We start from the raw sequence: 14,675 nt of genomic DNA on the forward strand, positions 1-14,675 counted from the left end.
TTAAATCAAAACAGCTTATTTAATTGGTATGATAAGCATAACATTTGATAACATTTATTCTCTAATATCATCTTCCATTTACAGGCTGATCCGTCTGGCAGATCAGAAAAATAAAAATAGTAGCAAATAAACAGCTTATATTAGCATAGCATTCTGTCCATCATTATTTATCATTATCACAGCCTGAGGACACGGAATGAGATCACCATGCCAGGAACATTACACCGGCACATTTTGTGCCTTACATAACACAATGACCAAAAACATTCATCTGCAAAGGGACCATAGTTTCTAAACATGTTTTTGAACTTGCTGCTGTTACTGTGTGGGCTGTGCTAATATGCACATAATGGCGGTGAACCCTGCTGAGATGCCTTTAAATTGTAAACAGTTTGTGCAGAATAAATTGCTAGAGGGGAAAATGAGAAAACTCCCTCCTGCAGAAATATGCGTTGAAATCAATTTTCAGCAGAGTCCAGTTAAAGCGGCTAACAACACAGAGTGAGTCACTGGGAGGCTCTGTTCAGAACTGGCGTGCGTCCTCTGTGATATAATCACAAGCAGACAGCTCGAGGTACACCAGTTCACAGACGGGCATGCCATTGCATCCTCATATGTGAATAGTGACCCACTTGTGCACCCACAAATGCACAAATTCATCCAAGATGGATGCAAGCAATGATTCAACAAACTTGGGATGTTGATATCTTGCCTGAAGAAAGAAACCAATCTTATTTGAGGGTCACTTGGCAACAACCTGTCTGGAAGCGACAAGCAAGGCTGCAGTCTTCCTTCCTTTAGGAAACTACACATATGAAATTCAGCAAAGCCCTAGTCCCAAATGCTTTGGGCAGTATAGGACGGCCTCTAAAGTCTCGTCACTAAAGTCCGCCAAATTGCTATCATGAGCTGACAAGGCACATAACTAACGTGGGGCGTGGCTTACATGGTCGGAGCAGGAAGTGGGCGGGATATATAAGGCTAATGTCCCCCTTAGGCCGCCGCCTAAAGGTTGCAAACAGTCCCTTTATGGTTTCAGAGATGTTTAAAGCCCAGCTTTGCCAAGTCACTAGCTTGTTAAAAGTTTACCTGTGTTATATAAATATTTCATTTCTTACTAATTAAATGTGTTTACCCTGTGAGTTGTTGTCCTTTTGCTCCTGCTCAACATCCTCGTTCTCCACCTTCACTTGTTGCATAGAGTCTGTTTTGGAAACTTCCGTCCCCTCGTTGGCATTCCCCAGAGGACTGGCTGCGACAGAAAGCGTATCTGTGGAAAGTGGGGCGGCTGAGTTTTGGGACCCTGGACGAGAGGTGCTGTTGCTGCTGCTGGGGCACTGGGCCTGGCTAGTGGGGGTGCTGGTAGTGGGTGTGCTTGGTGGCTTCTCTTCACTGTGCTGCTTGGATCCCAATGGGGACTGGCTTTTCTTTTCAGTGGCAGTGTCAGGAGGGTTATCCTCTGCTGTTGAGGAGGCCGAGGCCTTTGCTGCTTTTAAGTCCTCAGGATGGCTGACTGAGCTGCGGGGACTGCCTGGCACCTGGGAGCCAGTGGGCTCCTCCTGAGTCACGGTTTGCACAGATTCTGTGGACGCGCCAGAAGACTTGTCCAGACCAACATCCTCGTTGGATGCTTGCTCTTCCTCCCGTATGGGGGACAGCTCTGTCTCTGTGAAGACATCTTCTGAGATTGAGCCCTCTGTGCTGCGTGGGGCAGTGCTGCCACTGTCATTGGCCCCCGGCTCCCTTAGGCGATGCTCTGGGTCCTTCTGCTGGGAGGGATGCCTCTCGGAAGGAAGGGGCTCCAGGTCACTGGAAACATGCATGATGTAAAATGAGCTTTTTCCAACGTTAGCGCCAAATAAAAGCCTACAATAGTTTAATCCATTTCTTGGAACCACAAATGGGGTACATAGCACCTTCTATAATCTTGCTACCTGCACTGGGCTAGTGTGACATCCTCAGGCGACTAATTTGAATGTTTCAGTGGTACATTTATGGATATGACAGCACAGCTTAATCCACTGTTGCAACATGCCTGAAACATCTGATGTGATTGAGCATTGGGATACCAATCGGGCATCCCGATTACATACCCTTTGAACGAGAGAGAGAGAGACTCAATGTGGGAACGAGAACAAGAGACAGATTGCCAACTGTTCCATGGGCAGCAACTCCCAACCAGCTAAATACAGCACTAGGCCTTCCAAGCTGCCAGCAGAGGAAACCAGAAAAGGAAAGGACTCCACAGGGCTCCAACACTATATTTATAGTTGCATAATTTAAGCTTGGCCGATAACTTAAAAACAAACCAAGAAAAAGAAAGGGTAGGAAACAACTTATTCCACCGAGGTGACTAATTCCTTCTGCAGTGAGAGCAACAACCAGAGCGTAGGAAGGTGAAAGCATACTTAATTAACCCTGGTATAATTGCCATTTCCTTTTTTATTTGGCTAAACATGGGAAAACAATTAAACTGTCAGTTGGTTGCTGATGTAATCAGACCGTGGGTGCAGCAGAGAAACATTGATTAGAAGAATTCTGCTACATTTCTGTGAGGGTAAGAACTGGGGGTGGAATAAAGATACAAAAACGTATCAAGCATGAACCATAATGTCTTTGGAGGGCGGAAAGTCTTGCACAGATGGATTTTCTCGTTTACAACTAATAAAAATGGCTACAAGTTCTAATTTTGAACATGTGTCAGGTGCCTATGTTCTAATCGGGAATAACGGAATAAAAGTATGTAATAGTAATAGTTAATAGAGTTATGCAGAGTTAGAGTTATGCAGTAATTAAGAATACATACAGTTGTTTACCCCCCCCCCCCATTTTAGGCCATCAAACACATTTAAATTTTAGTCAATGACAACACAACTGAACACCAAATGCAATTTTTAAATGAAACTTTCTATTATTAAGGGGAAAAAATACAAACCAACATGGCCCTGTGTGGACAAAAAGTGATAACCCATTTCTAAAGCTTTGGGAACCCATATTATATCATGAGCGTAGCAAAAACACATCCAAGAGGTCACAAAAGACCCCACAACAACATCCAAAGAACCTCACTTGCCTCAGTTAAGGTCAGTGTTCATGACTCCACCATAATTAAGACACTGGGCAAAAAACGGTTCCAAGGCAAAAACATCTTGGGAAAATAGTCGGTGGTCTAATGAGACAAAAGTTGGAAGGTGTGTGTCCCATAACATCTGGCATAAAAGTAACACCACATTTTAAAAAAAGAACATCATACCAACAGTAAAATATGGTGGAGGTAGTGCGATGGTCTGGTGCTATTTTGTTGTTTCAGGACTGGGAAGACTTGCTGTGATAAATGAAACCATGAACTCGTCTGTCTATCAAAAAAATCCAGAAGGAAAACGTCCGACCATCTGTTCGGAACCTCAAGCTAAAACCCAGCAGGACAATGATCCAAATCACACCAGCAAGTCAACCTCTGAATGGCTGAAGAAAAACTAAATGAGGAGTAACCTAGCCGATGTCCTGATCTGACCCCCATTGAGATGCTGTGGCATGACCTTAAAAAGGCGGTTAATGCTGGAAAACCCTCCAATTCTGCAAAGATGAGTGGGCCAAAATTACTCCACAGCGCAGAGTCAGAGACTCATTGCAAGTTATCCCAAATGCTTGATTGCAGTTGTTGCTGCTAAGGGTGACCCAACTTTTCCACACAGGCCCATGCAGGTTTGGATTTCTTTTCTCCCTTAATAATAATAAATGCCTATTAAAGTACATTCAGTTGTGTTTTAATTGACGTATGTGTCAACATTCTAAATGTACATCATGAAATGTATATTCTTTTCAAATGTTTGTGTGTATTTTCTCTTACTCAGGCACAGTCTCTCTGATCTTGGGGTCAGTGATCTCTTTAAAGATGGCGGCAGACTGCACTTCTTCCAGAGGACACATAATGCCATACTCCTCGCACCCATGGGCCTGAACCAGTGGGTCCATCCGGTGTGGATCAAACATGATGTTGTTGGGTGTCACCAGCAACACCCCGCTTACTGCACCCTGAAATCCAGAGCAGAGAAGGGAAAGCGAGAGGTGCTGAGTAACAATTTGCCCTTTTTCGTCGTGTCGTGTTCCTGTTCATGATACGCTGTATATAGCCAGAAAATTCATGTGAGGCAGTCCTGTGTAAAAGTTTCAAGACAGAAAAATTAACTATTTCATATTTTAGTTAACACAAACAATGATGAAAACCTTATTGTTACAACTGAGAGGCATTTTCAAACCACTAATCTCCTAAATCAAGTAGAAGGTATTGAGCGTATTATAATGCTTTCATTTGAGCAGTGGTTCAATACCATGGATCTTTGTGCGTGTCTGACGGGCAGGAAAGCTGCCTTGACACACGCGTGCTTACTGGCAGCCAATGGGTGACAGACAGGGTGGAGCCTGTGTAATTCAAGGAAAGACATTCTATTCTCGGTGCCCTAGGAAAATTGAGCACATACCTCACATTTCAGCAACCATTTTCAGTATAGTACTACTGCTGAAAAATATTCTATGGAAACATAAGTCAGTACCGAGACGACTGTACCTTGCCTACAGTAAAGCATGCGTGCATGAGTGCTGCTGACATGGAGGAGCAGAGCATGACATGGCAGCTTTTCGACATAACCACCCCAAATGCTCAAGTTGCTCAATGGATGGAGTGGCTAAGTAGGTCTCCAGACCTGAACTCAATTTAGCAACAGTGGGCCATCCTCAAGCAAGAAATTATAACCATGTTTTATTTCTACAGTATTGCCCTTGAAAGATACAATGCAATATACAGTCACATATTGATTGTTTTCTGTGGTCCGAATCAATTGATGTGTTGGAATCAATTGATGTGTTTCCCCTCCCGGGTGTGGTTCCTGTTCAGACGGTAAAAATTCCCAGCGTACAAAAAAGTAAGCCATGTGACATTCTTCCGATTGTCCATTTGAAAGTCAGAGTTTTATGTGTAACAGTACAAAAAAACCCCAAAAAACGCAACATGGTGAAAGTGTGTTTTGAGAGCAGCCGCACGGTGGACTAGAGGTTAGCATTTTGGCCACACAGTCAGGAGATCGTGAAGATCTGGATTCATTCATTCATTTTCTACCGCTTTTTCCTCACGACGGTCGCGGGGGTACTGGAGCCTATCCCAGCTGTCTTCGGGTGAGAGGCGGGGTACACCCTGGACTGGTCGCCAGCCAATCACAGGGCACATATAAACAAACAACCATTCACACTCACATTCATACCTATGGACAATTTGGAGTCGCCATTTAACCTAGCATGTTTTTGGAATGTGGGAGGAAACCGGAGTACCCGGAGAAAACCCACGCATGCACGGGGAGAACATGCAAACTCCACACAGAGATGGCCGAGGGTGGAATTGAACCCTGGTCTCCTAGCTGTGAGGTCTGTGCACTAACCACTAGACCGCCGTGCCGCCCCTCACGAGGGTTGCGGGGGCTGCTGGAGCCTATCCCAGCTGTCTGATCTGGATTCAAATCATTTAAATTGCAGTTAACCAAACAAATCACAACTCTCTGAAGTTTTCTTCATTTTCTATTTGTGATATTTCTGAGCCACCACAGATGGGATCTTCTTACCTTGCCATCAGTTATGTATTTGCAGTTTATCTTCAGAAACTTCTCTGTCAGGGCCTCTTCCTCCTCGGAGGTGGATGACACCACTCTCGACTGGCGAAGGGCGGAAAACACCGGAGGGAGAGCGGCCTCTGGTCTGGAGGGGCCATCTGAGTCCTGAGGGAATGTGGGTGGGGTCCGAACATCCGTGTAATCACAGGAGGGAAGGAGACAAAAGGAAGACACTTGTTAGTTCTCTTATAAGGACATTTCATCGAATTAAAAAAAAAAAAATCTAGTGAAAGAGGACTATAAATAACTTATTTTGTGAGCTGTGTGTAATTTAAATGTGCCTCCTGCCCTGAGGCCTGGATCATATATACCGTATAGCCACTTTCACCGTATCCTGGTTCAGAAAATGTAATGACACAATAATATGCACTGACAAACACAGAAAGTTTGTTCCACTTGGAAACACATGGTGTAACTAATATGTGTCCTATTTGATCATACTAATGCAGTTGAGTCTCTAAATATATTACATTATATTACATACAGAATGAATGCTTCCAGTACACTTATAAAAGGTGAAAATAATATGGAAAGTTGCCACAATTTGAAACCTCTGAATGTTATTTGGGATGAACGTGCTCCTCATTCAAAGTCAAGGATTATTTTTTAATTAAATTAAATTAACCCTGAACAAACTAATTATAAGAAAATCTATAGGAATGGTTACAAATTAATGCAAGTTTACAGCTACTCAACATGCATAATTATTAGGTAAATTACATTTTTCAGTTTTGATGTAATATTGAAAGCACTGCTTTCAGCCATTCCAAAAAGATATTCACCTTTAAAAAAAAAGAAATGTTTTTTCCAAAGGCTTAAATGAGTATGCACAATTGTTAGTCCCAACAAGACTGGAAGAAGTCCTTTGCCAGGTGGGTATTGTGAACTGTAGCATTGTGCTGTTGAAAAACCCATCCATTACTACACAGACGAGGGCCCTCAGTTATGAGGGATGCCACCTGTGACATCTCCACATAGTTACACCATTTGACGCCCCCGCACAACCCGAAGCTCCATTGTTCCAATGAAGGAAAAACGCACCTCAAATCATGATGGCACCCCATCAGCAAACATCTCAAATGGGATCTCTTTGTGATGCCAGTAATGTGCAAATGTTGACTACATGGAAACAGTAACTGGGAGTCACCATCTATGATGTCATCAGCAGTTGGTTGACACTACTGTTCTTTGCTAACACAGTTACGCCAAAAGACTCACACTTGGTTTTAGCTTGACAATTACAGTTTTACATGCATAAAACTATTCTAAATGTATATAGATGATGAATGAAAGGTTTCTCTTGAGGTGAAAACACTATATAACACTAAATAAAAAAACATTAAGAGTATGTTTCTGTTAGAACCAGACATTCTGAAACGGATTAATGATGCTAACCAAGGTTCCATTGTACAACATTGCTATGAGTGTAATTTCTCATAATTAAATCAATGTGCCAATAATGCTCCAGATGTTTCCTCTAACTGCACAATGCAACATTTTCATGTCTCGGTCATACAGCCATGTTGACACACACACGCTACGAGCAAATCCGTTGCTGTTTTTTTTCCTTTAGGACACAGAACTGTAACTCTGCAATCTGGCACAGATGGTGCATTTGATGGACTGGAAACACAAGGTGTGGTAGTCTTAGTGTTTTGATACATAGCTTGTTGCCATACAAAGACTGCACCACAGGGAGAGACACAGAGGTCTGTCTGAATTAATTGCTGAATCCGAGCTACATTTCGGAAGATGGTATTTAAGGACTGATCAACTGTTGGTAAAGATCTTGGACCTGGCCTGGCGTGGGCTTCTGGGTGTGTGTGTCTGAGTCTTTGGAGCTTCAGTGCTCTTGTGTGGTTTTGCTGCTTTGTCGCAGGGGCTGAGGCCTAAAGTGGAAGTTCCCTTGGAAAATGTGACACCCCGCTCAAAGTTTTGGGGATAGAAGTTGTGTAGTGTTTGTGTAATCCTGCTTATAAAGCAATGCAATGAAAACAATACATCTTGCCTTTGGGGTTTCACACTTGGGGAGTGTTAACAAAGGGCCATGAAAACACGACCTCCTTGGCAGATGTAACAAATCAGAATCACAACAAAAGACAGACTTCTGGAAAGAAATACGAAGAGAATAAAGATGGCTGAAGGCAACGAGAGTGCTTGGAGTGAGGACAAACAACAAAAATGGGAAAAAAAGGAGGACATAGGAGTGTGTGGGAGTTCTTATCAATGGGGATTTGGAGCTGGAGAGTCAGAGCCCATAGACCTGTCTGGTGTTCCACTGACACTCACCCACACAACTCCTCCTCACCGTCTCCTGGTACCGTCAACAAACATCCTGCAGCTATTGATCCACACTGACACACGCACCTCAGATCATGGCATACGGGGGAAGACTGATGGGGGTCGGGGGGGCAAAAATCTGAAAACCACTACATGTCCATTGTAAAGTTACTGTATATATAAGATAAATTTGTTAGCACAAACAATGTTTAATCTGTAGTCAGTGAGACCTGCTTGTGTCAACAGCTTTGCAAGCCAAGGACCGAGTGTTCCAGATGAGGTCGGCAGCCGTGGGAATTTGTCACCGTTTCACCAGCTTGTCATCCACTTCACTTACAGTGAACCCAGCTCACCTACACAACTGCAATCCATGGCTCCACTTGGCTAGGAAGTCACTTCTTAATGACTCATTCAAGCAGACATTCCTCCTCCATGCTTAAACAGAAAAGTGAAACCGGGCTTTTTTGTAAGTGTTAAAATAGACGGTAACACCTGAAAGCAGGAAAAAAAATGTAGTGTAAATTACACAGCACACGCCTGGGTTGAAACATGCATGCCAAAACATGTCTTTGCTTAACGTATGCTTAATTAACATTGACTTATATCTTATTAAACATGGCATACTTGAGAAAAAATTATGTATGGACAACTAAAACTCAGATTTCTACAAATATAAGGGGCGAAATGAGGCCGGTATGTAAGAAAGACACTGATGCCGAGGACAAAAAAAAAAAAAAAAAAGTATCAGTATACAGCCGCAGGTACAACCTTTTTCATTGGCTAGAGAAAAAGTTGGGGAAAATACAGGAAATTCTAACTGCAAATGGATCCCAGGGTGCTTGGTAGGCATCGCCTGACTTTGACCTTGAGAGTGACACACAGCAAAAAAAAAAAAAAAAAAAAAACAATTCACAGCTCCACCTTGTGGACATTGCTTTAGTCTGCATAGGGAATAAATGATAGTGACAATGGATGTCTTCCATGCAAATTCTATGCACCCAAACACACCAGTACAATATCTGACCAACATAGTTCATCATCAAGACGAAAAAAAAAAAAACTCAGTAAACTCAGTAAAAAAGTGATAGCTTTAGCATTATCATGAGTGGTATCAGCTTCCTTGTGCATTAGCTTAATGAAATACACCCCCACAAAAGTCATAAAACATGTCAAGGCAGACAGATGAGGCATATTTAAGTAAGGAAAATACTGTGAAGGTCATAGCAATGATCATGCGTGTGCTTGTACTGTATGAGTGCGTCCGTGCACAAATGTACATATCATCACGGTCACACTGAATAGGACACTGAGGGCATGCCAGCCCGCACAGATAACAAGAGAGCAACGATGCCAACAGGCGGGTATTGCTGCCAAATAATGCAATGACAGCAATGCTGGCAGCTAGAATGTCAGCCGGTTCTGTTCTGTAGGTTTTTTTTTTTTTTTTTTGTAGCCAATATCAACAGGCCTGTAGGCACCCTGACAGAATGCTTCATTTGACCCTTAGCTCAATGGGTAAACAAAAAATCTTTACATCATTTTCATTCTATTCCTGTGGAGTGTACTGTAATAATTTCTAATAATGGAAATAAAAGGGTCTAAAAGTCATGGACATCCCAAGGATGAAATGTTTTCATTGGTCTTTTGTTGTTATGTGCGGTTATTCATGCTCTCGAACTCAATGACTGTTGAGTTGAGAGCAGGATGAACGAGGATGAATGAAACCCGTCCGTCCAATCCACGTGTTTTGCAAGATCTCATCGATGAAGGATGTAATATCGCAATGGTAGAGCTGAAAATAAAGCTCTGCGTCTTCAAATTCTTAGTTGGCATGATAGACTGTTAGCATTGTTGAATGTTTATTCATGAAAAATGGGAGGTGTTGCATGCTGACCAAAGGACCAAGGGGGGTCCCTAGTTCACAACTTGGATGGTTCTGTGACTATCTAACCACCTTTACCTTCTCTTGCTCCGACTTCCATCCATTTCTTTCACCTTCGACCTGCAAGCTTCTACAGATGAGGTCTTCACAACGGTTATAAAGCAATGGATGAAGTGTGTGATCATTGGTGGTACCGATGTAACTAATTAATTAATAACTGTGCCGAGTTTCGTTCCTCTCAGTCCATGGGAAGTGGGTCAGACCAAATCTTTAATGAGCATCCCTCATATATATATGACCGTCCCAAATATCCATTATCCACTCATTGCTGAAACAAATGTGTGGTGCAGTTGGTTAGAATGTTTGCTAAGGCATTATATTCACTTCGACTTTAACTTAAATGTGCAAAGCCTCCAGTGCCAGATGTATCAACTCAAAGAGAAGTATCTACCGTAATTTCTTCATCGGTGTTGTATTCCATTGTGCTGCTTGCAGTACAGTAGTACTTTGCATTTTAAAAAATCCTCATATTTGTCACAAAGTCTAAAAAGGCGTATAATTACAATGTGGAGGAAGAAGTAGAAACTGAGGAGGTTATTAGATTTCCTTCCTGAAATCAGTTGGATGTTTCTCCCAAATAAAACACACAAACACCTTTGAATTGACACTTTGGATAGGGTAACGCTCCCTTCTCCAAGCACACTTCCTCTGCCTGGAATACTGTAATTGCTGCTCGCCTATGAGAGTTCCACCATTCATTAGTTCCTCTAAATATCTGAAACAGCATCACTTTGAAAGGCTTAATTTCTTTGCAGTCACAGCCCTTAACTCTGTTCCTCCTCCAAGGAGAGCTGCAGAATATGCTCCTGTTCTCACAGGCATGACCCAAATAGATAAGTAGTAAATGAACAGGAGCCTTTCTTTTAGCAGCCGTGGAGAAAGAAACGCTGAGCCGAGAGCAGAGGAAGTGCTTGTGGTGAGAAGCTGTTGAAATTCAAGTGAAGCGGAGGTGAGAGTGATGGTGATGGAGACACAACGTCAAGCAGCCAACATTTTGGGGGTATAACTGGGCTGTGTGTGTCATCATATCATTTGCTTTTTTTTGCAAAATTGTACACTTACACAAACCACTCAAAGTCCCGGTCTTATTCAAATTATATTCATATTCAGTGATACCTCGGTTTTAGTGTATGAAAACCAGAAAATTTCAGATAAAAAAAAACAATGGAAATGCAAAGAATTGTTCAAGCCACACAAAAATATTAACAAAATTTGACATTTTTCAATGCAAACCGAATCGCACCAAAACTGTGATGTACGAATACTAACGTTCGACTGTATCTGGTGTATATATGGATTGAGAATGTTGGAAGGATTTATGACTCCACTGGTCATAGTACAAGACTATCAAGTTCATTTTCACGAGTGGCTGACACATAAAAACTGAGTGTTCTGCCACTCGTAAACAACTGTGATGTATGCCGGCATCCATCATAGAAACAATGTCTTTCAGTGTTGATTATACAACATGTACACAACTCTTCAAATGCATTTTTCTGTAACTGACAATACAGAAATAAATTGAATGGCACAATTGAGACGTGTGTAAATTATGTGGCATAAATACAAAAGTCTTGCATTCAGTGCAAGAACAACAAAATAATATATTTTTCTAGTGAATAATAAATGCAGAATATTACACAGACACTTCATTTTTCATACCTTGGAATTACTAGCCATTTTATTGTTTCCGGACGTTCATTTCCCAACATGAACTCATTCTGAATGTTGTTAAAGGGCCTGTTTGTGTGCTACTGTGTGTGTTTAACAGCTATGGATGAGTTGCTGTGGAACCAAGCACACCTTGGGGTCAGCATTATTTGTTGTACATCGTCATGTCTGCTTGTAGGGTACGAACTAACCGCCGGGACTTCCAGGGATATATAAGCGTGCCAGCTGGCAGCAGACGTCAGTTATACGGTATCACATATATAAAAATCGATGGGCAGCATTTTCAGTTTGTTTGACGCAAAGCTCAGAGTGGCAACATAGTTTTCATAGCGTATGAGGTTATGCATCAGAGGCGTGGTCCACATACCGTCACCTTCTCTAAATCGGCTTCTGAAGAGGTGGGAGAGAGGGGGCTGATAGGACTGAGGGAAGGAGAGCTTCCAACACTGGAGACGTACTCAGGATCAGGAACATACAAAACCTGAAAACACAATACATGTCTGTGTTTACACAGACGTTGCCTTTGTGCAAACACGCATGCACATCACATGTGCATGCACAAGGGAAGACTGGGGAGAACATACGTATGCCTAGATAAACATGGCTTAACTACTCTACATGTTTTACAAGTTGGTGATGACAAAAACATACAGAATGGATGGAAGTTCTACAGTAGAGCAATTGGCAGTTGGGACTGCAGTGTGAAAATGATTTTGCCCACTTCCTGTTTTCTTTTTTTTTTTGCACATTTGTCACACTTCAATATTTCAAATGAATATATATTAGTCAGTGATAACACCACGGAAAATAAAGCTTTTAAATTACAATTTTAATTATTTATTATGTGAAAAAGTCATTGCCCCCTGTTTTCAAACATAACCGAGATTAATGGAGATCTATCAATCTGGAAAAGGTTCCAGCAAACCACAGTGAGAAACATTATCCACAAATGGCAAATACATGGAGCAGTGGTGAACCTTCCCAGGAGTGGTCGGCCAACCAAAATGACCAAGACCGCAGCGATGACTTATCCAAGAGGTCACAAAAGACCCCACAACAACATCCAAATATGGCCTTAATGGCAGAGTTCCAAGACAAAAACCACTGCTGAAAAAAATAAGACTAGTCTCAATTTTCCCACAAAACATCTTAATGATCCCTAAAACCTTTGGGAAAATACTCGAGTCATCTGACCAGACACCTTAAAACGCAGTTCATACTCTAAAACCCTTTCATGTGGCTGAATTACAACAATTCTGTAAAGATTGGGCCAAAATTCCCTCACAGCGCTATAAGAGACTCATTGCAAGTTATCGCAAATACTTGATTGCAGTTGTTGCTGCTAAAGGTGGCCCAATCAGTTACTAGGTTTAGGGTGCAATCACTTTTTCCACACAGGGGTACTTTACATGAACATGTAATTCGGATTAGAAAGGTAGAAAGGTAACCATTTGTCAGGGGCTCCGACTTGAGAAGTTATCAAGTACTGCTAATGAATTTCAAGTACTTCCTTCTTTTTTAGCTTTTCGTATACTGCTTCTGTAATATTTGGGTAGGCAAAGGTGCAGAACACGAGGCATGCTTCTGCTTTTGATCAATGATTGATAATATGAGATTTAGTGAGAATCACGCGAGTTCTGACTTGTTATGCACAAGTAGAACATGATGGGAGATAATGACCGTGGTATTACTACAGTAGTTTAAGTGTTTTGGAATGTTTACAGTACTTTGCATGGCTACCTGTGGCATTATTGATATACAGTAAACCTCTGATATATCGGATTCAATTGTTCCCACTGGTTTTGTCCGATATAAGCGAAATCCGTTATATGCGTATACCGGAAAATGTCAGTTTTACGCATATATCGGATTTATATCCGTTATATGCGTAAATCGGATTTTATCCGTTATAAAAAGGCACTTCCTTGACTATGTTTCCAATGTACCTGGACTGGGCAATGAAAAGAGACATAAGGTAATGAGAATTTAACTTTATTGGACTCTGAGCATAACAAATTGTTAATTAAGCTAGGCCCTGTTCCGCCCGTCAGGCCTACGTTATTTCCAATAGTGAGGTTAAGATCTCATTCACTGCTGTGCTAGTATTATTGACGTCACTCACTTTTATATTTGTCCTAAATCTGGAGCCAGGAGAAAGACACAATGCGGCCATCCGATATATGCGAGGGAAATTGGAACGGGACTGGAGATTTTGTCCGAAATAGGCGGAATCCGTTATAAAAAATCCGATATATGCAATGAATTTTTATTGGAAATGCATTACAGAAAAATTGGTTCTTTTTTATCTGTCCGTTGTGAGCGAATTTCCGATATATCCGAGTCCGATATATCCGAGGTTTACTGTATAAGACAATAGTGAGGTGGAGGATTTGATTTTTCAAATTTGCAGTAGCTGATTCCTGAAAATGAAGGATGGGAATGACGAACATCCCACTGAACTACTTATACTATCACGTACTATACTATCACTTTACTACCACACAAACAAATGGTGAGTGACAAGCATTAAATCATGAAAGTGAATGGCCGCAGTCACGATCCTGATGCAGTGATGGGGGGCTCAATATATTTGTGAAGGCGTGCACGGCGGTTCACACCTGGCCAGGCACAACTGCCCTGGAGAACAGTTTGTTCAGCTGAACCAGCTCGTTGGGTGTGGTGTCAAACTTGAGTGCAATGCTGTTCAATGTGTCCCGCGATTCCACCTGGACCAAGAGAGAGGACAGAAAATGACATGATAGCTTCTTTTTAGGGCATTTCCATAAAGGCTCTAGCGTGTGACACAGATCTAAAAACGGAGAGGGGGGGACAACTTGACGATTATTAGTTTGAATATGTTAGTGTGGCTTGTTTTATTTTCATGCCGGAGCTTGCCAAATTATGCAAACTTGAGTTGTTGACCAGGAAAAGATTCTCAAGGGATGCGGTGACACAGGATTGACATTTTCACATCCTTGCAAGTCATAACCACTGTATAAAATGCCATTTTAACAATGGAACAATCTATTCAATTTGACAAGTACACTGAATGTCTTTGGATTTTTTCTAAAAATCAATGTTACAAGACTTATTAAAAAGAGTGCACACATAGGATTCAGAAT

The 14,675-nt window shown here is 41.8% G+C and overlaps 1 protein-coding gene across 9 annotated transcripts in view; it reads right to left on the reverse strand.

Moving 5' to 3' along the window:
- Positions 1-14,675, reverse strand: part of oxr1a (oxidation resistance 1a) — a 115,587-nt gene that overhangs the window by 12,422 nt on the left and 88,490 nt on the right. For 4 of the 9 annotated variants that reach the window (XM_058053867.2, XM_058053870.2, XM_058053866.2 and 1 more), the window contains 5 exons: positions 14,172-14,279; positions 11,921-12,034; positions 5,613-5,765; positions 3,851-4,035; positions 1,136-1,809 (listed from right to left, as the gene is read on the reverse strand). In XM_058053867.2, the coding sequence (XP_057909850.2) occupies positions 1,136-1,809; positions 3,851-4,035; positions 5,613-5,765; positions 11,921-12,034; positions 14,172-14,279 (1,234 nt within the window). The remainder of the gene's footprint in view (positions 1-1,135; positions 1,810-3,850; positions 4,036-5,612; positions 5,766-11,920; positions 12,035-14,171; positions 14,280-14,675) is intronic. The other 5 variants (XM_058053871.2, XM_058053873.2, XM_058053874.2 and 2 more) reach the window with 3 other exon arrangements.

Source organism: Doryrhamphus excisus, linkage group LG5, assembly GCF_037039965.1.
Source record: "Doryrhamphus excisus strain RoL-2023G ecotype Guam linkage group LG5, RoL_Dexc_Guam_v1.1, whole genome shotgun sequence".
Taxonomy (NCBI): Eukaryota; Metazoa; Chordata; class Actinopteri; order Syngnathiformes; family Syngnathidae; genus Doryrhamphus; species Doryrhamphus excisus.